The sequence below is a fragment of the Cydia splendana genome, chromosome 27 (assembly GCF_910591565.1).
Source record: "Cydia splendana chromosome 27, ilCydSple1.2, whole genome shotgun sequence".
Lineage (NCBI taxonomy): Eukaryota > Metazoa > Arthropoda > Insecta > Lepidoptera > Tortricidae > Cydia > Cydia splendana.
In genome coordinates this window covers 9,680,381-9,706,095 of record NC_085986.1, presented here as the reverse complement: position 1 = coordinate 9,706,095, position 25,715 = coordinate 9,680,381, and the positions used below count along the sequence as shown (strand labels likewise).

General features: G+C 40.7%; 1 protein-coding gene across 1 annotated transcript; it reads left to right on the top strand.

Annotated features, from left to right (window-relative positions):
• The first annotated feature begins 7,113 nt into the window (after window positions 1-7,113).
• LOC134803887 (facilitated trehalose transporter Tret1-like) lies at window positions 7,114-25,601 on the top strand. The gene is made up of 8 exons (XM_063776710.1): window positions 7,114-7,667; window positions 9,346-9,575; window positions 13,832-14,002; window positions 15,483-15,635; window positions 17,592-17,724; window positions 23,623-23,840; window positions 24,233-24,424; window positions 25,038-25,601. Exons 1-8 carry the CDS (start codon window positions 7,607-7,609, stop codon window positions 25,266-25,268), a joined length of 1,389 nt encoding a protein of 462 aa, XP_063632780.1. The 5' UTR covers window positions 7,114-7,606; the 3' UTR covers window positions 25,269-25,601.
• Window positions 25,602-25,715: the final 114 nt, after the last annotated feature.

The window sequence follows — 25,715 nt, the reverse complement described above, 5'->3', positions numbered from 1 at the left end:
TGGTATTCTGTGGGATGTCCAATCCTTTGCAACTATGGCAGAAATATCAAAATAATTTTACCGAAGATATTCTGCATCGTATGAGGAGTAACGAGCAAGAAGTTGACCAGGCTGACGAAAGGGTGTTAAATAGTTGCCTCACTTTACTTCAGGAAGTTGTCACTACGATTGGTGGTAATTCTCTGGATAGTTATGGTTTGCCCCAACCGACACGACCGAACCAGCTCCATATAAATAAAGAATATGAGGAAGCAACCCATTACGACCGAGAAGAAATGGCAGCTATCGTCAGTACCAACATCCCCAGGCTGAATATAGAGCAACGGTACATATTCGACAGAGTCGTCCGAAGTATTGAACAGCAATCGGGCGAAATATTTTTCTTGGACGCGCCAGGAGGCACCGGAAAGACGTTCCTTACTGGTATTCTACTGGCAGAAGCGAGGAAACAAGGAAAAATCGCGCTAGCTGTGGCGTCTTCGGGAATCGCTGCTACGTTGCTGCCTGGTGGCAAAACGGCTCACACAACTTTCAAGATCCCAATAGATTTGGACAGCACGGAAACTCCTGTCTGCGGGGTGTCAAGAAACTGTGATAAAGCCAGAGTTCTACAGGAATGCAGTTTGATCATCTGGGACGAGTGTACTATGGCGCATAAAAAGGCCGTAGAAGCCGTAGATCGGATGCTCCAAGACGTCAGAAGGATGGCGCGCGCAATGGGTGGCGTTACAATGTTGTTTTGCGGTGACTTTCGCCAGACTTTGCCGGTCGTGACGCGTGGTACTCGAGCCGACGAGGTAAATGCCTGCCTGAAGAGGTCGGTGTTTTGGCCAAGCGTGCAGAAGCTGCGCCTGACTGAGAATATGCGAGTCCAACAAGGAGGAGGCTCACATGTCCAAGAATTCGCCCGGGTACTGCTTCAGGTTGGAGAAGGACTCCTGGAGGAAACCAACGGCCTGGTTCGATTACCAGAGACGTTATGCAGGATCGTTCCGACCGTTGAAGACCTCATTCGGAGCGTATACGGAGACCTGAGCCAGGTGACGCAGCGTGAGAACTCTTGGGTTTGTGAGAGAGCCATACTCACGCCAAAAAATGAACAGGCAGCAGCAGTTAATGCGCGAATATTGGCGGAAATCGAAGGAGAACAGGCAGTATATAACTCAATTAATACTGTCTTAGATGAAGGGAACGTCACGACATACCCGGTTGAGTTCCTAAATTCATTGAGTGCTTCAGGACTCCCGGCACACAAATTAACACTGAAAGTTGGGGTCCCAATTATTCTTCTCAGAAATTTGTCGCCTCCGAAGTTATGCAACGGAACCCGGTTAAAGGTAGTGCAACTACAGCGAAACATCATTGAGGCGCAGATCCTGACGGGGTGCGGCGCCGGAGAAGCCGTATTCATCCCGCGCATCCCCCTCATTCCGAACAACTTCCCGTTCCGCTTCAAGCGTCTACAGTTCCCCGTGAGCGTCTGCTTCGCCATGACGATCAACAAGTCGCAAGGGCAGACGCTGCGCGCCGCCGGCGTGGACCTGCGCACGGATTGCTTCTCGCACGGGCAGCTCTACGTGGCGTGCTCGCGCGTCACCAGCTGCACGGAGCTGTTCGTGCTGATGCCCGCCGGGGAGACTCGCAATGTGGTTTACAAGGAAATATTGTAAAAAAATGTAAATATTATGTAAATATACTTTATATATATGTATATAGGTAACTGTAGATATGTTTATATTTAGTTGTACATATATATATAAAATATAAGTGTAAATAAAATGTCTCTCGGCCTCAAGTTTTTGATATCTATTCTCCTTTCCTCTAATCTTACTTCTAAATTCGAAAGTTTCTTAGGAAGTATGTATGGATTTCTATGTGTATATTTCTTAACATTTCATGCTTTTAAGGCTCATTTAGACGGTGCGCGAACTCGCATGCGAGTTTCATTACATTGTGGTATTTGATCAGTCGGTTGAATTCGACGTAACCAACAGTCCGCAATCCGCAATACTTATAACTAAAATCACATGCGAGTTCGCGCGCCGTCTAAATCAGCCCTTAGACTGATTTGACTGATATTTGCCATGGACATGTTTTGGATAGGTACAGTCAAGGACGTAAAAATACAAAAGTGGTACTGTATCGTCCGATATACACCTACTACTTTTGAATAAGTAAGGGAGAAAAATACCATATTGATTTAGGAGTGTAGTTTTATTTAGTGGTACCTAATTGTAAAATATTTTACTTGGATTACAGTCCTCTAGCGTATCCATCTGTCAACTTTACTTCAAGTTTCGCCTCCAGGGGAGAGGGAGAGAAAATAGGGGTGAATTAGCCGCTTACTGACACCAACTGACACAGACCGAATTCCACGCGGGTGGAGCCGCGGGCACAGCTATCTATACATATAATAAAGCTGAAGAGGGTCGGAAGTCTGTACATGGAAGATATTCGAAAAAAAGTTGGCTGGGGATACTTAGAATCGATAACAAAACATATCTAAAAGTTTTTAGAATTTTTGTCTGTTAAATGTACAACTGTCTATCAAATTGCGTTTTTTATATCGAGAAATTTTCGCGCTCACTTCGCTCGCGTTTTCAATAACTTTATAAGATATGATAAAGGTGACATTCGGGTGGCGACTGCAGCAGCATTACTCTGTCACAACGTTACTGCTGCAGCACTGTCAATTTTCAGGATAACATGATGTGACTGATTTCCATACTAAAAGTAAAAATGTACAACTGTCTATCAAATTGCGTTTTTTATATCGAGAAATTTTCGCGCTCGCTTCGCTCGCGTTTTTAATAACTTTCTAAGATATGACAAAGGCGACATTCGGGTGGCGACTGCAGCAGCATTACTCTGTTACAACGTTATTGCTGCAGCACTGTCAATTTTCGTGATAAAATGATGTGACTGATTTCCATACTAAAAGTAAAAATGTACAACTGTCTATCAAATTGCGTTTTTTATATCGAAAAATTTTCGCGCTCGCTTCGCTCGCGTTTTAAACACTTTCTAATAAATGATAAAGGTGACATTCGGGTGGCTACTGCAGCAGCATTACTCTGTTACAACGTTATTGCTGCAGCACTGTCAATTTTCGTGATAAAATGATGTGACTGATTTCCATACTAAAAGTAAAAATGTACAACTGTCTATCAAATTGCGTTTTTTATATCGAAAAATTTTCGCGCTCGCTTCGCTCGCGTTTTAAAAAACTTTCTAAGAAATGATACAGGTGACATTCGGGTGGCGACTGCAGCAGCATTACTCTGTTACAACGTTACTGTTGCAGCACTGTCAATTTTCGTGATCAAATGATGTGACTGATTTCCATACTAAAAGTAAAAATGTACAACTGTATCAAATTGCGTTTTTTATATCGAGAAATTTTCGCGCTCGCTTCGCTCGCGTTTTAAAAAACTTTCTAAGATATGATAAAGGTGACATTCGGGTGGCGACTGCAGCAGCATTACTCTGTTACAACGTTACTGCTGCAGCACTGTCAATTTTCGTGATAGCATGATGTGACTGATTTCCATACTAAAAGTAAAAATGTACAACTGTCTATCAAATTGCGTTTTTTATATCGAGAAATATTCGCGCTCACTTCACTCGCGTTTTCAATAACTTTATAAGATATGATAAAGGTGACATTCGGGTGGCGACTGCAGCAGCATTACTCTGTTAAGTACAACGTTATTGCTGCAGCACTGTCAATTTTCGTGATAACATGATGTGACTGATTTCCATACTAAAAGTAAAAATGTACAACTGTCTATCAAATTGCGTTTTTTATATCGAAAAATTTTCGCGCTCGCTTCGCTCGCGTTTTAAAAACTTTCTAAGAAATGATAAAGGTGACATTCGGGTGGCGACTGCAGCAGCATTACTCTGTTACAACGTTACTGTTGCAGCACTGTCAATTTTCGTGATCAAATGATGTGACTGATTTCCATACTAAAAGTAAAAATGTACAACTGTATCAAATTGCGTTTTTTATATCGAGAAATTTTCGCGCTCGCTTCGCTCGCGTTTTAAAAAACTTTCTAAGATATGATAAAGGTGACATTCGGGTGGCGACTGCAGCAGCATTACTCTGTTACAACGTTACTGCTGCAGCACTGTCAATTTTCGTGATAGCATGATGTGACTGATTTCCATACTAAAAGTAAAAATGTACAACTGTCTATCAAATTGCGTTTTTTATATCGAGAAATATTCGCGCTCACTTCACTCGCGTTTTCAATAACTTTATAAGATATGATAAAGGTGACATTCGGGTGGCGACTGCAGCAGCATTACTCTGTTAAGTACAACGTTATTGCTGCAGCACTGTCAATTTTCGTGATAACATGATGTGACTGATTTCCATACTAAAAGTAAAAATGTACAACTGTCTATCAAATTGCGTTTTTTATATCGAAAAAATTTCGCGCTCGCTTCGCTCGCGTTTTCTAATACTATCTAAGATATGATAAAGGTGACATTCGGGTGGCGACTGCAGCGGCATTACTCTGTTGCAACGTTACTGCTTCAGCACTGTCAATTTTCGTGATAAAATTATGTGACTAATTTCCATTCTCAGCTGTAATGCGGCAATGAAAGTCACTCAATTTACCAAAAAAAACAATGTAATCTTGATGACCATAGGGAGAGGGGGCGCCATGGTCTAGAAATGCTTAAGGGCATCAAAATTTCTTAATCCGGCACTGGTCGTTTGCGGAGTCAAACGATTTGGGCCGATGTGAGTGGCGCTCTAGCCAGGCAGGCCACTTCGCTTTCGCTGGCGCGCGTATACCTTACTGTATCGTCCGTTATACACCTACTACTCTGTCGTTTAAATCACGTGTAAAATTTGAATAAGGGCGAAAAAAACTATTGATTTTGGAGTGTAGTTTTATTTAGTGGTACCTAATTAGGGAATGCAAATCGGTTATTTTCGGTTATTTTTTGTATGGAAATTATCGGTTATTAACCGAAACCGCGGTTATTTCCATACAAAAAATAACCGATTTGCATTCCCTATACCTAATTGTAAAATATTTTATCTGGACTACAGTCCTCTAGCATATCCATCTGTCAACTTTACTTCAAGTTCCGCCTCCAGGGGAGAGGGAGAGAAATTAGGATAAGAAATTAGCCGCTTACTGACACAGACCGAATTCCACGCGGGCGAAGCCGCGGGCACAGCTAGTTCTGTATAATGCCATAAGATTAAATAAATAAATAAAACTATGTTGGTGTATCTAAGTAGAGTTAATATTTACCTTAATTATTTAAAAGATAACTATTGTCATTCCATTGTCTTGTGAGATAATTTATGGTTTCGTGTGTGTTGAGGTGTGCAGCACGTGTGTGTTGAGGTGTGCAGCAGGCGTGCGTCGAGGTGTGCAGCACCACTGTTGAAGTTGACGCATAGGTACATTAGGTACAAGCTGCACACGTAAGCAAGCAGCGTAGCTACACCTTAAGTGCAATTACTAATTTTGAAATTATTTATATAATTAAAATAAATTTACTTAGACTATACTCAGCCACGAACCGACCCGACCGTCGAACGATGGTCCCTAATTGGGGGTGATTAAAAATAATAATTTAAGAAGTACCAAAGATAATTTAGTAGGTAGGTATAGAGGCGGATTGTCAAAGTAATTTTTGTAGCCACAGTAAATTTACTGCCATCTTTCGCCCGTTTTGAAACTATTTGAACCCGGGACCATCAGCTTCATAGGCAGAGTCACTACCCCATACTACCCCCTAGGCCAGACCGGTCGTCATCCAAATCAAAGGTATCATATATATGTGGCATCCCGTATCCCTTTGTTTGACATAATTATTGAAAGTCATAATGTAATTGATTGTCAGATTATCATTTTAGTCATTCAGACACCGTTAACTTTTCAGGATTTTCGCAAGGTTATCTTAGGTATTATAGATAGGTTAGGTTAGGTTTGTTTTAACTTTTATGGCAATCCTAAAAAGTTACGCGTTTCTGAGAAAAACCAAATTATGACAAATCAATATACCAAATTATGACTAACGAAAATTCGGACAAACAATACATTATGAAATTTATGACCTAAAACTTTATGGGAAACAATAGAGACCCGGCCCATCCCGATTCCCGTGATGTAGCATCCAGTCGATGTATTGCACGTGCAAGTTCATTAAATTGTCAATTTTATTGCCACGTGTAAAAATAAACCTCAAGGCCAATGGCACGCGATCCCATTTGATCCCAATTGATCCCTAGATCGATCTAGTCATTAGATGCGGACGCAAAAATGCCAATTTTAGACGCTAGTATGCCAGTGGTAGGCAGTGCGTGCGTTTGTTGTGGACAGCTAAAATTAATGTGCGTTCAGTGACATTAAAATTGGTCATAAAAACTTACACGTGTGGACTTTACATGAGATTGATTTTATTTTCTGACCAAATAGGATAGATTGCCCTGACGGGGTTTGATATCAAACTGAGCGACTCTTGAATTTTGTTTTGTGTTATTTTTACTTCGTTTAAGTTTACGTTATTTGGCTATAGTAAAGACTAGCGACCTGCCCCGGCTTCGCACGGGTTACCCAAAACCTTAGCAAATTATATAAGTACCTAAACCTTGCTCAAGAATCACACTATCAATAGGTGAAAACCGCATGAAAATCCGTTCAGTAGTTTTTGAGTTTATCGCAAACATACAGACAGACAGACGCGGGGGAAACTTTGTTTTATAATATGTAGTGATTTTTCTTCTAACCTGGGGGCCGATTTTTGAATTTCGACCGCTCGATTTCGTGTATGTCGTTCAATAATAACTCCAATACTAGGCATTTAAATTCTATACTAATAGAATTGAAAACGAGTGGTTAATACCACTAGATTCCGAATTTCTATTGCTAGTATTTCAAAAATTAGCATTTCGCCGTTTTCGAACGATTTTCGAGTGACGAAATCGAGCGATCGAAATTCAAAAATCGGCCCCCTGGGCCACATTTAGAATTAATTTTAAAATATATACCTATAGGTACCTATATACAGATTCCGATATACCTAGTTATTCATGAGTTTCATGACACAAAGCAATTATACTGACGTAAGTAATTTCGACACAATGTGCAATGTGTACAAATTAAGCTAAGTAGGTATTAATAATCCGTCTGAATGTTTCTTGCTGTGTCATATGTCATTGTATGTTTTTATCTTTATAGTGCACAAAATAAACATAGACACGTTTAAGTTAAATAAGGAATCATTTATAAGCGAGACGTCCTTTGTACGAAGCCATTTCTTTCAAAAATGTGGTGCTAACCGGATTTCGTAGTAGCACATTAGTGCATTTAATTCAATTTAAATTAACAATAACAGAAGTTTATCAACAGTTTAATATTTAAATTAACTAATATAATTAATAATTAGTGTCATGGATTAATAACTGCCTAACAGCAGCTAAAAACAACATGTTTGTTATTTAAAATAAACTTAAAGTTACCTCTGACGTTTCGAGCGCCGTCTTTCGACGATCTTTGTCTTGGGTAAAATTCAGTTAACACACGTATAGTATATACTTAAACCAGCTAAGTGAAGAAGTAAACCCACCACAATGACAGCCAAGGATACCAAGGAGGGTACCATATATAAACAGTGGCTTATAGGTGCTATTGGTAAGTTTATTTCAATGAGCGTTTCTTTTATTTTTGCCATTTTTATATATATTGTGACATTTTTTGCCACTTTTGTGTTATTTCTAGTCAGGATCGCGAGCCCTTTCCATCCTTATAGGAGAAAGAAGTGTCCTAATGAAATGAAATGAAATTGTTTTATTCCAGAAAACTTCCATAGAATTACAATAAAATTAAATTAAAATTAAACCTAAAACTTCCATACATTTGTCAAACTTTCCTTTTTGTTACCGCCATACAAAAGTATATGGGGAAATGGTAACACAATAGGAAAAAAACTCTGGGACATTTTTTTATTCCGTTACGATCGAAAGAGCTCGTGATTCTCAGTAGAAATATAACACAAAAGTGGCAAAAAAGGTCACAATATAAAAAAATGGCAAAAAAAATAAAAAACATTCTAATATTATAGATGGTCAAGCAAACCTTGTCAGTAGAAAAAGGCGCGAAATTCAAATTTTCTATGGGATGATATCCTTTCGCGCCTATACATTTTTCAAATTTGCCGCCTTTTTCTACTGACAAGATCTGCTTAACCCAGTATATTACTTAAGTCTCCCCCTTATCTCAGGCGGTTGGTAAATAAGTTACGCAGTAATTGTATAGTGGCAGAAAATGGCCGAAGAGCGACCCGCGTGGCGCCGTGCTATTCATGATCAGTTGCGGATTTGCAGTGTTGGCCGTCCTAGGCCCCAGGCCCTGTAGTAACTACTAGCCGCCCCTTTCTCAGCACCCATCTATAGACTGCCGCCTTGCGGCCGCCCCTAATATCTTGCCGCTCTAGGCCCGGGCCTACTGGGCCTTAGGGCAAATCGGCCACTGTTCATGATGGTCAAGCCAAGCACGACGATGCCTGGTTTACCTGTTTAAAAGAGAGCAAGTGGAGGCCTCCACTGGGGGAGCATACACCTGCCGCGTGTGTGGACCTCTGAGGGATCCTCTCGATGGTCCCTAAGACAGTTCCTTCAAGGTCATTTGGTTGGGCTTAATTTAAATAATAATTGCAGAAATATGTTTTTACCGTAGGTATTTTTATTACTTGAACTACATACTATTACTACATTTCTAAATAAATTAATGTGCTTAACGTCACAACATTTTACGTGATAGATCTCTAATCCATATAAAACCAGCCAAGTGCGAGTCGGACTAGCGCACGAAGGGTTCCGTACCATTACGCAAAAACGGAAAAAATTACGTTTGTTGTATGGGAGCCCCACTTAAATATTTATTTTATTTTGTTTTTAGTATTTGTTGTTATAGCGGTAACAGATATACATCATCTGTGAAAACTTCATCTGTAAATAATATAGTAACGTCGTGCTACCCTTATCTGAATCAACACTATAATTGCAGACAGGATTTGAAAACAATTCCGTGTGTCTATTGCGTGTGTGCGTGACCGACTTGATTACCTACCTATCACGATTCATGACTTACAGCCTGGTGACCGACAGACGGACGGACAGCGGAGTCTTAGTAATAGGGGTCCCGTTTTTACCCTTTGGGTACGGAACCCTAAAAAATAACTGTTATATGGACCATCATTCGACGCAAGAGGTATACTTAGTGCCTGAAAAAAGCGCTCGTGTACGGTATTTCCCGCAGGCAGATTTGGTTGCATTGGTGAATTACTTAATATACGTATTCTATGTTGTAGCAACCACACCGTTCCTAACCTACGGGCTGCAGAACGGCTGGATCTCGCCCGTGATCGGTCTGCTTCAGTCGGATCTCGGTCCCTCCGGGCGTCCGCTCACCACCAACGAGATCTCGCTCGTCGCCAGCGGCATCAGCATGGCCGCCATCTCCACGGCCGCCGTCTTTGGGTACCTCGCCGATGGTATCGGACGACGGACTACTTTAATATGCATTGTGACACCGCAGATTGTAAGTTTATCCAAGTTAGAAAGTAGTAGTAGTTAGAGGTTTTTCCGAGGGGTATGGGGTTCTTCAGGAGTGTATAGGTTTTGAAAGGGTCGGCAACGCGCATGTAATATCTCTGGTGTTACAGGCGTCCATAGGCTACGGTGACTGCTTACCATCAGGCGGGCCATAATTATGCTTTGCCCCCTAGTAGCATTTTCGTTGGGGCCCACGGTGCCAACGGTAGGGAAAACGTTGGGATGAGGTTCGTTCCGTAGCCAACATTAATTTTGTATTGGCCCGCCATCGCATTTACCAACATTCGCTGTGGCACAGATGCCCAACAATGGGCCTTTGTGTATTTTGGTACCGTTGGCTAAACAACGATAATATTCGTTGGCCCAATGATGACATATATCGCATTTACCAACATTGGCAGTGGCAGTGATGCCCAACAATGGGCCTTTGTGTATTTTGCTACCGTTCGCTAAACAACGATAACATTCGTTGGCCCAATGGTGACGAATACCGCATTTACCAACATTGGCTGTGGCACGGATGCCCAACAATGGGCCTTTGTGTATTTTGGTAACGTTGGCTAGTCAAGGATATCATCCGATGGCCCAATGATGACAAATATCGCATTTACCAACATTGGCTGTGGCACTGATACCGAACAATGGGCCTTTGTTTATTTTGGTAACGTTGGCTAATCGACGATATCATCCGATGGCCCAATGACGACAAATATCGCATTTACCAACATTGGCTGTAGCATTGATGCCCAACAATGGGCCTTTGTGTATTTTGGTAACGTTGGCTAATCAACGATATCATCCGATGGCCCAATGATGACAAAAATCGCATTTACCAACATTGGCTGTGGCACTGATGCCCAACAATGGGCCTTTGTTTATTTTGGTAACGTTGGCTAATCAACGATATCATCCGATGGCCCAATGATGAGAAATATCACATTTACCAACATTGGCTGTAGCATTGATGCCCAACAACGGGCCTTTGTTTATTTTGGTAACGTTGGCTAATCAACGATATCATCCGATGGCCCAATGACGACAAATATCGCATTTACCAACATTGACTGTAGCATTGATGCCCAACAATGGGCCTTTGTGTATTTTGGTAACGTTGGCTAATCAACGATATCATCGATGGCCCAATGATGACAAATATCGCATTTACCAACATTGACTGTGGCACTGATGCCCAACAATGGGCCTTTGTTTATTTTGGCAACGTTGGCTAATCAACGATATCATACGATGGCCCAATGACGACAAATATCGCATTTACCAACATTGGCTGTAGCATTGAGGCCTAACAATGGGCCTTTGTGTATTTTGCTACCGTTCGCTAAACAACGATAACATTCGTTGGCCCAATGGTGACGAATACCGCAGTTACCAACATTGGCTGTGGCACGGATGCCCAACAATGGGCCTTTGTGTATTTTGGTAACGTTGGCTAGTCAAAGATATCATCCGATGACCCAATGATGACAAATATCGTATTTACCAACATTGGCGGTGGCACTGACGCCTAACAATGGGCCTTTGTGTATTTTGGTACCGGTGGCTAAACAACGATAACATTCGTTGGCCCAGTGAGCACAAATATCGCATTTACCAACATTGGCTGTGGTACTGATGCCCAACAATACCAGTTGAGTTTGCTTGTGGCGTCACTAGATGGCGTTACTCTCTCCAAACATCGAAGTTATAGTTATTTTCTCGATTATTCCGGATATAATCATAATATTTTTTTAAAGTAACTTATAAATCTAATAGCTATAACTATAAAATTTATACATAAATTTAAAAAATTGTATTTTACCAACATTGTCTCAATTTAAATCTCAAAAAACATAAATCTCGCTTACGAAGTTTCGAAGTGCGGTTAGTATATATACAAATTAGAGTGTATAGTAAGTGTACTTGCTTCGGCAGTACATATACTAAAATTGGAACGATACAGAGAAGATTAACAACAACTGCTGCCTAGCCTAGGGCCTTCATCTGGATACAACCAATGCCTACCGTAGCGTAATTGTAATATTTATCAGCAAAGGCCCAACGTCGTATTACACAACCACTTACTTAACGTAGGGTAACTGTAGGACTCGTAAACAAAAGCCCATTACATAATTAGACTGTAGGCACACTATAAATTACACAACTATTTACCTACGGTAGTATTGTAAGAATCCTAACACAAGGCCCAACGTTAAAGTTACAATGTTGGCCCTTTGTGGGACAAGCTGTGTTGGGCCTTCAACCTGGTGCACGACTACCTACCGACCTACCTGACTTGCCGTTGGGTAATTGTTGAATTTGCAAACAGAAGCACAACGAAAAAATTGCCCTTTTTTATTTTTTTGCAGTTGGTCCTACAGCAAGCCATACGGCCAAATGTAACAATTAACCAACCATCAAACAAATGTGTATAGGCCCAACCACGGCCCAACCAAAACCACCACCGTAGAATAATTGTATGATTTATTTAAATAGGCCCAACGAAAAAATTACTCTAATGGCCCTCTGTTGGGAATCTTCGGGAGGGCCTTTGTCGAGGGCCCTCCAGCAAATCGTACGGCCAAATGTAACAATTAACCAACCATCAAACAAATGTGTATAGGCCCAACCAAAACCACCACCGTTGAATAATTGTATGATTTATTTAAATAGGCCCAACGAAAAAATTACTCTTATGGCCCTCTGTTGGGAATCTTCGGGAGGGCCTTTGTCGAGGGCCCTCCAGCAAATCGTACGGCCAAATATAACGGTTGCCCAACTAATACGTAAACAAAGGCCCAACCATATCCCTACAAGAAAATGCTATTAGGGCCACCGACGTGGTATAAAAAAATAGCAAAATAAGAACACCATTTTTGGGTGCTTTGGGCACTTTCTCTCATTTAAGGACGGGCCAAACTTCTTCAAATTGCTGACACTTTATCAATCAATCAACGAACGTGGATAAGACTGGCATATATGTACATATGTAGGTAGATAATATTTTTGGTTGGGAAGTCCATCATCGTAACAACTCTCTTGTTTGTATACGTATATACTTCACCAGACACAGTCAGAAAGGAAGAGCTTCGCTCCTTCTGCTCTAGAGTTCTCTATGAGTGCTCTAGAGCTGCTGCTTATATATACGTCATAATCTCATAGAAGTATGACGTTTAAAAAAATACTTGCACTGCGTGTGGGCTATCAAAATCGTTGCAGACTTTTCTTGGTCTAACTCTACCGACCTTCTGTAAGTGGTGTATTAGTACAAGCACAAAAATTAGAAGCAACGGAAGAGCATGTAGACTGTCTTACCTGAAAGACGGTTTTGTCCTCAATCAGTGGGGAGACACTCCTGACTTCGGGCAAACTCGGCTCCGTTCGGCTCAGCATTGCTCCGACCAATTATTAGGGTTGACAAAACTTGACGTCCCTTTGCGTACACGACCACAGATTTAAGATAATTACTTACTTGAATTTTAACAACCCTAAATAGTCGAAAAATTGCATAAGTTAAGAAAGGGTTATCATAATTCTACCCTGAATCGCTGTCAACCTTCGGTTTTGTAGTAAGTATCCTTCCTGTACGGTAGTATAGTCCTATTAAACTTATACTTTATAGCCATCGCAAAATAGGCACAATGGTTGTCGACTTGCGGAAAATACCCAGCATAACTAATTAACTATTACTTATTCTGTGCCTCAACCATAATAATTGGCGATCCAATACAAAGTGGCATAAGCCCCATCCTTCCTAACCCTTAATGAATGAATAAATGAATGAAGATTTTTATTTCAGGCAACTAGTGGTCCATACATAAATACCTTAAAATTAACATACATTATTATAAAAATATTTTTTTAATCATAAATTATTTATTTTTTCGTGATAAACTTAGTGTACATACACAAGTAACATGCTTAATACAAACATAATTACAAATTGTTTTCTACGAAATGGGCTCGCCTCAGCATAATGCTGACCCGAGAGTCGGCGCTGGTCTTCCGGCGAGTCCATTTTGGTGGGCCACGATCGCAGCTGTACGGCACGGCCTCGTAGAACTGAAACTAAACACTACAAATCACATTATCGCTGCGATGCATTACGCAACCCCGCAGTGTCAGGGAGCCGGCCGCGGAACCGCCGAAACTTGACACCTTGGGCCAAAATTCCTCCTTGGTGAACATCTAGTGTTCAGTCGGAACGCTCACCACAAACGAATAACACTTGTTTAATACTTGTTTCAGTTTTGTTTCGCCTTAAAGTTAATATCAGCGCACCCCGCCTGCCTGATCGTGGCGCAGGTCTGCGGCGGGATCGCGGCGGGGGGCTCGTTCTGCGTCGCGCCGACCTACGTCAAGGAGATGGCGCAGGACTCCATCAGAGGATATTTGGCGTCCTCGGGGATTCTGCTACAGGTCGGTTATATATCTTCCATCTTTTTTTAAAATTAACATTTTGGTGGCAAACAAGCACACCGCCCATCCGATGGTAAGCGGTTACCCTATGGAGGCCTGTGACGTCAGTAACAGTCATGTCCACAATTGTCGCACCTGTCACCATGGTGAAATAGGGGCCTGATGTATTAGCCATCAACATTGAGCCGTCTCAGCGATTAAATGGATTGCTTTTTACGAGTATTCTATACAAAATGACCCTAATATCACTAGCAAAAAGCAGAGCTTTGTAAGGGCTCGCGGAGTTTTTCTACCTAAACGTATGTACCGGACCGCGACTTTGATCCAATCCGAGGTTTATTTCATGTTCGATCGAGTGGGTGGGTATGTAATAAGTCAGTTAAGGCCGTAACACACTATCGCACCGCACCAAGGTCGCGGTACGGTGCGATAGTGTGTTACGGCCTTTAAGAACGCAATTATAAGTGAGAGCAAGAAAGACAAATACTAACCGGACCCCGGTTGCTGTCAAGTACGCCTGTTTGTTACAGCTTTTACTTTGTCCATTAAAAACGTCTCCAGACGACAAAATCAAATTGCCAATATCATCCACACGTAATATACAATTTCATAAGCGCTTATTAGATCCTACACGGTCGCCCAGTACTTTTTGTAAGGATGCCAAAAAGTCGCATCTTTGTGATCTTACGTAAGAACTATGAAAACCCCCTCCCGCCCCCTTGTAAGAAAAAATAAGATATGTTCGACCCCCCTCCGCCCCAAAATCGTCTTACGTAATAAATTAATGGCGCCAAAACTGTTTCTCGAACTGAAAATACCCTGATTTAAGTTTGCTAATACAACATGATTGATCAGTTCATCAGCGTCACAAAACCAGAATTGACCTCCGCAGTGAATAGGTATACAGCAAGATTGATTGTTCTAGTAGGTATTCACAGAAACTTAATTGCTAAATTGGGAGTCAAACCAAGCGAAGCGAGGTGGGTCTGAATCCAAAATTTAAACCCACTTTTGTATTCATCGTTGTTAATGGCGTAAGCGCCATCGACATTATTGAAATTGAAAACACAACATAGGTATCGTTGTCTGAGTACCCACAAGACAAGCCTCCTTGAGATTACTTTGGGGCTTAGTCAATTTGTATGTCCAATATTTATTTATTTTTTACTAGTAACGCCATCTGTTAGAGAAGTAGATAATTCATTATTTTGCCAACAGATGGCGCTAGTAGTAATACAAAGTGTTATTACTTTATTTTATTTTTTTAGGTTTATAAAATTATATTTTTATGTTTGATAACACATCTAGACATGAATTTACATTACTATGTCAAATTTCAAACCTAACAGTGCAGTCGTTTTTCCGTAAAGTGTACCACAAGAATGCATAGTTCGTCGAATAGTGATAGGGCTCGCTTCGTTCGCCCTAATAATTGCTCTCGAGTATAGTTATTTATATTTCTTTCTTACTTCTCTTTCAGAGCATCGGCATGTTGATAATGTACGCGATGGCTCCATACCTGGGCTACTACACGTTACTCTGGATCGTGGTGTGGCTGCCGGTCTTGAACCTGGTGGGGATGTTCTGGATACCAGAGTCGCCGGCGTTCTTGGTGAAGAGGGGGAGAGTTGAGGTATTGTTCCAGTTTAAACAGACACATAGACAGCTGCTGTGGATCATGGTGTGGCTGCCAGTCTTGAACCTGTTCGGGCTGAAGCTCCAGCGGCGTAGCGTAGGTATGTGTTTGCCGCCCGGGGCCGGCCAGAAATTTGCCGCCCCGTTTATGATCAAAAACCTAAAACCCGACTACTGAAAATAAAAACTATAAAAATAAACCCGTATGAAATAAAATAAAAAAAAACTTCTGTGAAATAATCACACATATAAGATGGTCAAGCAGATCTTGTCAGTAGAAAAAGGCGACAAATTTGAAAAATGTAGGCGCGAAGGGATATCGTCTCATAGAAAATTTGAATTTCGCGCCTTTTTCTACTGACAAGATTTGCTTGACCATCTATATTTTATTTTATTTATTTATCATCTTTTAAAAAAATACAGCCGACATAGTAACATAATTGACAAAATTTTGCATACACCGTGGGAACGAAGTAACCCAACAGATTTTAACCACGCATTCTTGAGATCATAAGGAGCAAAAAATGTTACATAAACGTTAAAACTTCAACGTCTTTCAGTAGGTATGTTTAAACCAAGTCACATAGTGTTAGCGTCGAAGCCATACCGGCGTTTGCCACTGAGTTACCTATTACACAAACAATTTTTCACAAGAATTGTCACTAACCTCCACACTCGTGCGCAAATGAGCGAGTGTGGAGTCGATTTCGCAGATCTGCGACATCTTAACCTCTATAACAAGTCCGATTTTAGAAAACTTTGTATGATATTTTAGTCTGAAAATGCGTTCAAGAATACACCTTTAAAATCTGTTTTGGTTACTCGTTCCCACGGTGTATATTCAAAATTCACAAAAATACTCAAATGACAGCCGTGGTCATATGCTACGGTCATAAGCTTTCAGATGAGGATTTTGTCTTGTTGCATACGTAATTAGAGCGGTAGTCTGGTTTTAGTTTCTGAACTTATTTTTTATTTAATTAATTTTGGGGTTCGTGATTAATTAGGTATTAATGTAAAGAAATTTTACATTATATTTGTGAGAGGGCGCCTTCAGTAAAGCAGCGCACGCAAAGCGCCCAATACGCGCCATGTACGTAGTACTCTTTTAGTACGAGGGCACCAAAGGCGCCCGGCATTAGAACGCGCGCAGCGCGCTACGTATGTCGAGCTACGCCCAGCCCTTTTAATACGAGGGCACCGAAGCGAAGGCGCCCGGCATTAGATCGCGCGCAGCGCGCTACGTACGTCGAGCTACGCCCAGCCCTTTTAATACGAGGGCACCGAAAGGCGTCTGGCATTGGATCGTGTGCAGCGCGCCACGTACGCCGGATTACGCCCGACTCTTTTACTATGAGGGCGCCAAAGGCGTTTGGCATCGAATCGCGCGCGCCACGTTCTTCGGGCTACGCTCGACTATTTTGGCATGAGGGCTCCCGGCATTGGAATGCGCGCAGCGCGCCAAGTACGTAGGGCTATGCCCGACTCTCTTAGTATGAGGGCGCCCGGCATTAGATCGCTTACAGAGAACGCTCGGAACGCCACACTCCGGCAGCGATCAACCGCCCCCGCAGCGCCGTCTCGCGCCGTTCGTTCGCTCCCGTGGTGCATTGGCGCGTTTCGTAGCGCGATTAGAAAATTTCGATTTCTTAATTTTACATTTTTTAAATGCTGTGTTTGCCGCTCCCTCTCATATGCCGCCCGGGGTCATGGCCCCCCTAGCACCTCCCACGCTACGCCTCTGTTAAGCTCCATTTGATATGGCCGATGGCTGAGAGGATGGGGTAGAGCACATTTAGTTACAAAAATGATATGAAAGATAGAAGGCCGGAGATCAGTCACACTGTTTATTGACAGATTTGCCTACCAGCCGCATCTGCCTTTTCCACACATACATACTCCGAACGTACGCACATATGTGTAACCCTCGCTAATGTATTTTCCTTTTTATTAGGAAGCCATCAAAGTGATCTCCTGGCTACGAGAAGTGGATGGAGACCACAAGATGCTGGAGCGCGACATTTCCATATTGAAGAACGAAATAATAACCAGTGAGAACTTACCGGCAGAATCTTGGAAGTCTATCTGTAAGTAATCTATTTATTTAGGTATAAACTTAGAGTAGGTATTTAATAACTGGCGTCGCCTTTAAGAGCTTACCCCTCTGCCGAAAAACTTGCACAATTGTGCAAACTTTTTTATGGACATGGCTATTTGTACATTACAATGCAATATATTAGATGTCCTCTCTCCCGCAAAAATCGGCAGACTGTTTCGTACAGAAAATGACAGCCATGACGTCTCCAGTTACTAAATGCTCTAAGGGTATAAATGCAAGTTTCTATGGTTAAGCGTACTACTTGTACTAAAAGTTTGTCTTTGAGATTGTCTATCTATGGGAACCTGTTATATTTACTTTCAGTTAAAGTTTCCGCAAACACAGGGTGTATGGTGTGGAGTTAGACCAAGAAAAGTCTGCAGCGATTTTGATAGCCCACGCAGTGCAAGTGTTATTTACACGTCATAATTTTATAGAAGTTTGACGTTTAAAATGACACTTGCACTGCGTAGGCTATCAAAGTTGCTGCAGACATTTCCCATATAACCATTCCAGTCGCAGAATCACAAAGTGGTAACTAAATGTCAGATGTGTCGTAACAGAGTCCACACAATGTGTCTAGAATTGTTTCGAAACAAAGTGTCGTCGCCGTGTCTACACTTTTCCGTAACAAGGTGTCGACACATTTGTGTGCACTTTGCGTGCGGTTTGCGACTAAATCTGACAGCAAATTTGTGACAGCAAATGTCAATATAAAATACCTCTTGAAAACCAAGGTTTGTCAAACTACTATTAGTGTCTCGTGTGCTCGTAATTCTAGTAAGTCATCATGGGCAATGCAAATGATAATAATCGACCGAAACCATATAAACACCCAACACCCGTCAACCTTTTACAGAAAAGTTTTTAAAGAAATTCAATAAGCTACTTAGGTCAGGCAACGAATGCTCCAAAAGTTGTAGAGGGAAATGCTCGGAACACAATTTTTGACTCCGTAACTCGGTTTGACAAGTTAGGAGGTGAACATATCAAAAGTCCCCGGCCGTAGCCCTTGAGCGGGGGGGAGAGAGGGGGCTTTGAAGGTCCCATTTTCCCGTTTTTCGATTATATCTCGGAAACTATGCATCTCAGCGACATGGCCACTTATACAAAATGAAAGGTAATTTAATTTGTTACAAGTTTATTCCGTCAATTTTTTCGATATGTTGAATAGTTTTTGAGATATCCGCTCTTGAAAGTTTATTTAGGGCTCTCAATTTTATCTTGATATATCTATATCAGTGAAGGTGCTAGGCCGTGTTTGGTATCGTTTTCGTATAAATCTGGGGTGCTGAATCCATTTAAGATATCACATTGACACCATTCCACAAAATAAAAATAAATCTTTTTAGGGTTCCGTACCTCAAAAGGAAAAAACGGAACCCTTATAGGATCACTCGTGCGTCTGTATGTATGTCCGTCTGAATACACAAAATAGTTCTTTACCTATAGATGACAGGAAAACCTATTAGAAATGTGCAGTTAAGCGCGAGTCGGACTTAATGTACGGAACCCTTAATACGCGAGTCCGACTCGCACTTGGCCGGTTTTTTTGAAACTCTTCTTGACGCTTAACCGCTGAACCGATTTCGTTGAAATTTGGTATAGAAATAGTTTGCGTCCCGGAACAGGACATAGGATAGATCTTATAACCAAAATCATCTTTTGAAGGTGTGAAAAGTGGCGTGGAAATTTGTACGGGAAATCAATAACCGCTGAACCGATTTATATGAAATTTGGGATGGTCTACATCTTTGATTTAGTTAAAAATGATGAAAAAACATGACTTCAAACCTAAACTTAAACAGTATTAACTTCAAGAAGTCAATTCTGAATTCCCCCCTACACCTCATTTCACACCTTTAAAGGATGATTTTTGAGATAACTTATTATATCCTGTCTCGGGACTCAAAATATATGTGTACCAAATTTAAATTAAAACTGTTCAGCAGTTTAAGCGTGAAGAGGAGTTTAAAAGAAAGTATTTTAATAAGTTTATATGTTTTTACTTCGGAATGGTGTCAATGTGATACCTTAACTAAATTTGGTACTGCGAATTTATACGAAAACGATACCAAAACATGGCCTCGTAGCTTTACTGTTGTAGAAGTGAAAATAAAATTGAGTGCCCTAAATTCTTATTACTTGGCCAAACTTGTGTAGAAGGAAAAGGTAAAATAAAAGTCTTCGGCAGGAATATATAAGACACAAATATATTTTTTTTTTGCGTTACTATTTCATTCATCAAATATAAACATACCTTGATTATACTATTCTAGTGAGTCCTCATAGATAAACAAAAACATTTACTTAAAAAATTACAAGGTCGAAATGTCACGGAACTTTTTTTTTTTCCTTTATTAAGGGGCTTTTTCGATTGAACGAATATGTCACCCCATAAAAAACAGACTTAATTAACAAAGTTAAAAGAAAGTAAATAGCTACATCTAGTTTAATTACATCACACATTTCTGTCCCTCAGACCGCACTTAACAATATTTAGTACCTTTTCAACAACCTCAGACATGGGGTTCGAAAGGTAGGTATTACATAACCCAATGGAACTGTCATTGTCATGAAATATCTGTCTTCTAAGTCGCTCATTTCGGACACACTCCATTAAAATATGATACACATCCTCGACGCGATTACATAAGGTGCATAATTCCGAATTCACTTTACGCATGAGGTAGGCGAACTTATTCAATGGAATGTGTCCAGAGCGCAATCTCAATAATAAAACTAGATCCTGCCTACACAACACACTATTATCAATCCAAGGAGAATTAAAGGGTTGTGGCTATATTGTCTTATACCAAATACCTTTGTCCCTAGATCTCTCGTCGAAATATTCCTTCCACAATTCGCGACACTTTAATTTGACTAAATGTAAACAGTCATTAGGGGTCATCCATTAATTACGTCACACGTTTAGGGGGAGGGAGGGGGTCAAGAAAATGTGACATGTTGTGACATGGGGGAGGGGGGAGTCACAAACATTGTGATGTCACTTTAACTTCATCAGTAACCGAAAATTAATTTATATTTTTTTATTCGCTGTACAGTTAAATAATGAGATTTTGGATGTAACTTTCGTTGTGTTATAAAACTTATAAAATTACTAATATTTATATATCAAAAATATTTTTTTATTAAAAAAATAATGCCGAGTTAATATTGTCGATTTCGTTGAAAACAAAATTGCCTAAAATGTGACGTCACACCAGGGGGGGAGGGGTTTGCAAAATGTGACCAAGTGTGACAAGGAGGGGGAGGGGTAAAAAAAACCTAGAAATTCGTGTGACGTAATTAATGGATGATCCCTTATTGCCCCCATATAATGTTTCAAGTGAAATTCAATGCCATCGCTGCATGCCTGTTTTGCTAATGCATCAGCTGTCTCATTGCCACTTATACCTACATGCGATGGAATCCATTGCAATATTATAACTTTTGCCATAGATTTAGTAATATGTGAAAAATATAAACTTTTATGACAAAAAAAATCTGGACACAATTTAAGAATCACCCAATTGCGTCGAGGAATCATCTGTATTTTTGCATGTTTCATTACCTCCTCGCTTCTTTTTTGTCCTTTGTATTCTGTAGCAATTTGTTAGATCTGAAAATAAAGATAACTTGCGTCGTCACGGATGTCGATTTATAGGTTTTAGGGAGTGCAGAATTCGAAAACGATGATCATTTTATAATCCAAGATGGCGGCTACGTATTTTGTCATAAAAGTGGAATCCAAAATAGTCATCATTTTCGAAATCTGCGCCCCCCAAAACCTATAAAACGACACCCATGACGACTTTTATGACAGTGCATGGCCGCCATTTTGGATTCCAAAATGGTCATCATTTTCGAAAGCGGGGCCCCCTAAAACCTATAAAACGACATACATGACGACTTTTATGACATAGTGCATGGCCGCCATCTTGGAATCCAAAATGGTCATCATTTTCGAAATCTGCGCCCCCTAAAACCTATAAAACGACACCCATGACGACTTTTATGACATAGTGCATGGCCGCCATTTTGGAATACAAAATGGTTATCATTTTCTAAATCTGCGCCCCCCAAAACCTATAAAACGACACCCATGACGACTTTTATGACATAGTGCATGGCCGCCATTTTGGATTTCAAAATGGTCATCATTTTCTAAATCGGGGCCCCCTAAAACCTATAAAACGACATCCATGACGACTTTTATGACATAGTGCATGGCCGCCATCTTGGAATCCAAAATGGTTATCATTTTCGAAATCTGCGCCCCCTAAAACCTATAAAACGACACCCATGACGACTTTTATGGCATAGTGCATGGCCGCCATTTTGGATTCCAAAATGGTCATCTTTTTCAAAATTGGGGCCCCCTAAAACGTATAAAACGACATCCATGACGACTTTTATGACACAGTGCATGGCCGCCATTTCGGATTCCAAAATGGTCATTATTTTCGAAATCGGCACTCCCTAAAACCTATATATCGACACCCATCTCGACTTTTATGACAAAGTGTTTTGCTACCATCTGCATGCAAGACATTTCTATTATTTTTACGTACAAAAATGGCCCCCTGTCAACTTTCAATCGAGATTTAATCGATAATTTATTCGATTAATATTCAGATTAATTCAATTTCAATCTATGTTAGGTCGACTAAACTAATCGCGATTAAAATTTGAGAATTAACTTTTTTTATTCCATTAATTAGTCGAATAAACAGTTAATCGATTAATGCCCATCTCTGACCACGGCATTTTTACACTTTGAGAATATCTGAAAACAAATCAACACAAGGAGCCATTTTGCAAATCCAGTAACATACCAGTAACTTTGTTATTACTTTTGACAGCGCGTGTCATGTGTCAACACAGAGTCGACACAAAGTCGAAACATTTGTGACTGCAATATTTCTCAGCCTTGAACCATATTTATACATCATAATTAACAAGTTTCGTAGTATGTAAAGCGTTATTTCTGTTATTTAAGTATAGTATACGCATCGAAGTACTAAAAATGCTTCAAATAATATAGTTATGAACACAGGCACTGAGAAGTAAACAATTTCATTTCCGGCTAAACTAAAACAATGGGGTGGCGCGTTGATTATATTACACTTAGTTTATCAAATCACTCGAGCAGTTTAATTCCCCATAATAATTTAAGTCATATTGTAATATAAATGCAAACAATATATAATTACGTCTTGTAATCCGTTTAAGAGATGGCGTATTAATGTCACTTATTTTTATTTAAGTATTTTTCCATCTGACAGTTTCCATTTGACAGGAACAAAATGAACGAATGAACGAATGATTTTGACATAAAGTAGTCGCAAACCCGAAACAATGTGTGCACACGGCGACCACACTTTATGTCACTTTGTGTCATGTGTCGACCCTTCCCCATTTCTGGTAACTGTGTCGACACGGCGACGACTCTGCGACTGGAATTGTGACCGAAACAGATGGTGTCGACACAAGATGTGTCAACACCGCGTCGTAACGGCGACTGGAAATGGTTGTATGGGTTCTCGGTCTGACTCTATTAAAATGAGCATACTAACTGTAATTTTAGTATCTTGGATATAAAAAATAGAGCTTAGATCGCAAAAAGGTTTGCAAACCATAGAAAATTCTATTTACTTTTATCGTATAATATATATGTCACTGGATTACACATAAAAATAAAAAGTTATAGTTAGAATCTCCTCCCTGTAACTACGGACACGCAGACCAGACCATCAACCACATCATTCTGGCATGCCCCCTTAAACATACACAGACAATTGTAGACTGTTTTAAGATCCTGTCACAAGATGCAGTCGCGTACCTGGAAGTGGCACAATTCTAACTATAACAATGTGTTTTCCAGTGTCAGATAAGTCATCACGCAGAGCCCTCTGTATATCGTTCCTGGTGATGACGCTGCTGGCCGTGGGGGGCGACTACGGGATCATGGCGTACGCCTCGGTGATCCTTCAGCACTCCGGCGTCACCTTCGCGCCGGAGGTGCAGGCGCTGGCCTTCCCCGCGCTCATGACCCTGGGGTCGCTGCTGTCGGCTGTTACCATTGAGAAGCTCGGGAGAAAGGTAAATACGAAAATGTAAAAAAAAGGGTAGAGTCTTAAATGGATAAGTTCGCCTTTGTACTGCCTATCCTGTGCCATATTTGTATTTTGTACAATAAAGAGTTCACGTTCATACCTACATAGGTACATTCAAATGTGACATTGGCTAATTGATATTTTAACGAAAATAATGTGTTAATTTTGCTTGTTTTTACTGAATGTTATTGTAGTGTACAAGTGTAGGTAAAGTGGTACCTAAACGTTTATCGTTCAATAAAATGAGGTATCACCGTAAACCGCAACGCGGCATGCAGTTCCCATACAAATTACAGTCGGGTTGCAGTCCGTCTGTAACCGGCCCTCAAACCTGCGAAAGCTCTAGCCTAACCAACTACCTTGTATTTGTGGTTCCAGCCCCTCATAGTGCTAGGCGCAGTGTTCACTGGTGTCCCACTCGCCATCATGGGCGCAGCGCTGGTGATCCTGCAGAGCGGCGGGCACGTGCCCCAGTGGCTGCCCGTGCTCAGCATCGGCGTGTGTCTGTTCGCCAGCGGCCAGATGATGTCGCTGCCCTTCATCGTCATCTCCGAGATCTTCAGCGTGCAAGTACGTTGCATGCTCTACATATGACTCTACGTTGCTCTGTTTTATGCCTTCCCGCTGTTTGTCGTCCGTCTTTCTGCCTGTACCTATATCTGTCTGTCTATCCGTCTTTTTATTTGTCTCTATCCCTATCCATCCATCCATCCATCCTACATATCCATCTTTCTATCTGTCTATCTGCCAATCTGATTGTTTGTCACACACACAGACGCAGAATGTCGTGTCTGAAGATTGTGCCACCCAGGTTCCTCCAAAAGCTTCTATCCATCGCCAAAGCGCATTGCTTCGTGCAGTTTTGACGATGCAGTAGGTATACTTAAGTAGGCAGTGGGGGATGATGGGCGGGGGGAACTAGGTCTTAAATGTTGCGATTAGTCAAGTTATTTCACAACGAACGATTGTTAAGTATTAATATTTTTTCATAACTTCAAAGAAACTCATCCCCCATAAAAATAATCCATAAAAGATTCTAACTAGCACAGCAGATTGCTGTTTTGCTATTCAATTCGTTTTTTGGAGGTAAATTTAGTTTTAGGTTAGGTTATGATTTATGGCTGATCGTTTAAATAGTAGGTAGGTACTTACCCTTTTAAAAATATTTCATATTTTTTTTCAGATGAGATCGAAAGTTCTCGGCCTAATCTCGACATACGGCTGGTCGCTGGCCGGCTCCCAGACGCTCCTGTTCGCAATAATAACTGAACACTTGGGCATGCAAACCATATTCTTCGCATTTGCCGCCATCAACCTCTTGGGCACCGTCGTGTGCGCTATCATTATGCCCGAAACTAAAGGGAAGACGCTTGAGCAGATTAACAAAGAATTGATAAACAGAAGGATATGTTAAAAACATATATACAGTACAAATAATACTCATTGGAAGAAAATAATATAGAAAATTAAACAGTAATACAAAATACAATTAGAGGCAGATCATGATTATTATTCACATTAACCGCAGTCAACGTTTGGCAGGAAGCATCGTCTGCGCCTTCATGGTATTGAAAACCTAAGGAAAGACATTTGAGCAGATTAAAAATAATTTGTAGACATAAGAATGTATAAGAAAATAAATTAAGTGTAAATGAAGTCGCACTTTGTTACCTTAATTTGTTGATAGATGATGGTTTTGTACTTAAAAAATAATATGATATTTTGTTAAATATATATTTTATTGTTAGTGTTTGTATTGTTTTTACGCCCAAGATACATAACCGTTACGTAGTTATAACATTAGCAATATCGTCCTTCAATCGTGGATGACAAGGGCAAAACCTTTCGAAACCTATTTAAC

Excerpts from the sequence above, each read along its gene's own strand:
- LOC134803887 (XM_063776710.1), top strand. The coding sequence starts at position 7,607 with ATGACAGCCAAGGATACCAAGGAGGGTACCATATATAAACAGTGGCTT. Across the intron at positions 9,576-13,831 it reads GCATTGTGACACCGCAGATT|TTTTGTTTCGCCTTAAAGTT; the intron begins GTAAGTTTATCC and ends TACTTGTTTCAG. Across the intron at positions 24,425-25,037 it reads CCGAGATCTTCAGCGTGCAA|ATGAGATCGAAAGTTCTCGG; the intron begins GTACGTTGCATG and ends ATTTTTTTTCAG.